The sequence below is a fragment of the Triticum aestivum genome, chromosome 3A (genome assembly GCF_018294505.1).
Source record: "Triticum aestivum cultivar Chinese Spring chromosome 3A, IWGSC CS RefSeq v2.1, whole genome shotgun sequence".
Lineage (NCBI taxonomy): Eukaryota > Viridiplantae > Streptophyta > Magnoliopsida > Poales > Poaceae > Triticum > Triticum aestivum.
In genome coordinates, this window is record NC_057800.1 from 708074456 (window position 1) to 708077697 (window position 3242).

General features: G+C 48.3%; 1 protein-coding gene across 1 annotated transcript; it reads right to left on the reverse strand.

The window, feature by feature from the left end:
- Nucleotides 1-878: 878 nt before the first annotated feature.
- LOC123059317 (oryzain alpha chain-like) lies at nucleotides 879-1977 on the reverse strand. The gene has a single exon (XM_044481908.1). It carries the CDS (start codon nucleotides 1819-1821, stop codon nucleotides 1216-1218), a length of 606 nt encoding a protein of 201 aa, XP_044337843.1. The 5' UTR covers nucleotides 1822-1977; the 3' UTR covers nucleotides 879-1215.
- Nucleotides 1978-3242: the final 1265 nt, after the last annotated feature.

Sequence of the window (3242 nt, forward strand, 5' to 3'; positions counted from 1 at the left end):
AGATGTTGCACCACTTAACATAAGCATTATAAATAATGGGAAATTTCACTCACTAACGGCTAACTCTATAATCCTGGTGTCACGTTTTCCGTGAAATACCTTCGCATCTCATGGAATTCTACCTGGTCCTTCTCCAGTACTCGTCGAGAGAGCTGCACTGCCTGAACGCCGGAGGCGATTTGAGCAGCGAGCTCCTTTGCTTGCCCTTTCGGAAGGCCGGCGAAGTTAGTTTCGCCCACCGCGTTGCCTAGGCCGGTTCCCCGGTATACGCTAGCATGTACACCATGTGTCGGTGTCATATACAAGGGATACAATACATGAGATATACAATAACTCTATACAGCCATTTATACACTGTTTAACATCTTCGCAGTGTATACAAGAGTTCGTAGCCTGACCTAGGAACAATATTCCTGGTGCAAAGTATCAGGCCAAATCAACAGATTCATGCATGAAGGTCCGGATATAATAGCTATAACAGAACATTGATTAAAAACATTTAAAGTGCCCACTGCCGAGGGGAGAATGTCGCCATGCTAATTGAAAAGAAATACAATGATTAAACATACATGGAAACTACAACTATTTATTGTTCAAACAAGTTTTTTCTTTCTGAGAATGAGATAAAACGATAAGGTACTAGTGTTGGAACTGCTTTCTGATTACCGATATCATAATTCAAGATGGCAACAACTTCCTGTTTTACAAGAGAATAGCTCTGCTCCATGTCTCCAATTGTTATCGTCCCCGTGAATATGTGCTGGAAGCTTTTTGCAAGTCTTCCAGAATAATAGTAGTTCGGTGAGGCGCTGGGCATGACCAAAATGAAAAATAGAAGCACTGTAGTGTGTCCCATGCGCCTAAACAAGGCAAGAATATAATCCAATCAGCACCAGTATATTCCTGCATGAAAGAATAAGCCTCTGCTCCTTCTCCTATCTTGCATAATGAAGCCATGTGCAATATTCAGATGTTGCTAAAACACTTCAAATACTTTGCTCAACTCTAGTAAAATAGTTTTTACAATGAGCCAACACACACACACACACACCGCGCACGCGCGCGAGCAGATATATATCCTAACAACTTCATCTATGAGAAAACCATCTACTTTTGTGTTAAAAAAGATCCTCTACTTTTGTTGGTATAGAAAACATTGGAGATACATGATGACAAATAAAAAAGCAATCCAGTAAATTCCCTTTCAACCAAGAATTAAATTAAGGGACGGGTAAATGCTTGCCGCAACAGCTCCTGGATCTCGCCTATCCTCTGTAATTTGGCCTCGGATGGCTCCTCCGGCCAGAACCCGCAGCAAACGGCTTCGAACTCCTCTTGGGTGAGATGGCTAAACTGGTTGAGGCATCTGTTGTTATTGTGGACCCCGATGGCGTAGCAAGCGTTGTGCTGGTCGATTTTGCGCAGGTCCTCCTTGAATATGGTGTACCGGTGCTCTTCGTGGGCGATGGAGCTGTAGGTAGTAACTGGTTTTCGTGCCTTCCACTCCGCGAAGATCTTGCGCGTTTCCTCCTCGCTCCTCCCCCTCTCCCAGGAGAAGACAGAGTAGCCTTGGTCATGCCACTGCCGGTCGATGAGGCCGAGCCTGTGCTTGAACATGGTGTACGCGCGCTGCTCCTCCTCATCGAGGGAGCTGTTGGTCGTGCCGTGCATGGCCTTCCACTCCCTGAAGATCTGCCGGGTCTCCTCCTCGCTCCTCTTCCTCTCCCAGCTTTCCGATGTGTTGCTGGTGGCGGCCGCCGTCGACACCAGCGACACCAGCAAGAGCAGCAACAGCGGTGACGCCGCCATGACCCTCCTCATGACGAGGGGATAAAAAAAAAGGCGAGCGGACTACGTACGTAGATGAGATGTGTGGAAGCTAGGGCGGGGCTCGATGGATCTCTCGTCGAAACGCTCGCTCGATCTAAGTTTATTTCTTTTCTATTTTCCTCCTCGCTTATCCAAAACTGCGGCACTACCGTGCTTATATACACGTATATACGCACGCAGCACCTGACTCAACATGACTCGGTGATGGACTCTATCACCTATCCGTAGTAGTACTCGCAATCCTACTCAGACTAGGAAACATAGACCTACACGTGTACAAGTCCTGATAGCTAGTCAACATAAACTCAGTTAACTCACACCACCTGTGCAAGCAAACCAGCTCAAGATTATTTCTAACAGTTTGAATAGTCCATTTGGTCTGTATAGGCTGTATATTTAAAGGCTCAGATCGAGAAGGGACGGACGTAGACTGAGGTACACAAATATAATTGCCTGCAGATTCTGGCTGCACACCGATCGGAACCACGCAGAATGCATGGATGGGTCTGACCATCAGCTCAAATCATCTTCTTTTAGTTTTTCGTTGGAAAATTGATCTCGCCCTTAACAAACTGGGCATATGTATATTCCCGCAAAAAAAAAAAACTGGCCATATATAGCAAGACCCACGACGCTCTACTACCTAAGCCCTAATAATTTTTGGGACAGTATTAGGCGCCGGCACGCCGGCCCAATAGTTGCGCCGGTCGCACCGTAGCCACCCGATGCAGCAAAGCGCAGCCATCTGATCTGGCTTCCGCATCCTTTCCTTCCCCCGTCTCTCGCCTTTCACTTCTTTGCCCGTCCCGTCAGCGCCCGTAATATCCACCCCAACGACCCCGCGCCGGCACGCCGCCACTTGCTTGCCGCCGCTCCCTTCCACTTCTTTCCCAAGCTAGCCGCTGCTTGCCATCCTCGCCAGGCAGCCATGGTTCCAGCATAAAAACACCGATCCAACCTCGCAGTTCGCCGTAGTAACAGTTCCAGAACACAGAGACACGGGTTTCAGCACCTCCTGACCAGAGTCCCAGCTCACCACCCTCATGGTTTCCCGCTCGCCGCGGTGACCGTCGTGCTCGCCATGGTCACCTCTCGCTCGCCGTGGTCACCGGTTCCAGCAAAAATTTTCACGGTTGCAACTCCCACACACTATGGTTGTAGCTTTTTCGCAGGTTGAAGCTTTCCCCCCATGCCGCTTGAAGCTTTTTCCGCCGTCGCTTGAAGCTTTTGCACCACCAAGTTGAAGCTTTTTCATGCTTGAAGTTTTCTTTCACTGTTTGAAACTTTTCCCTCATACCTGTTGAAGCTTTTTCCACCGCAGGATGAAGCTTTTCCTATGCTGGTTGAAGCATTTCCCACTTACGGGTGAAATCATCGACGATCGTCGCCGCCGATTGCAACACCAGTTTCTT

Excerpts from the sequence above, each read along its gene's own strand:
- LOC123059317 (XM_044481908.1), bottom strand. The coding sequence starts at position 1,821 with ATGAGGAGGGTCATGGCGGCGTCACCGCTGTTGCTGCTCTTGCTGGTG.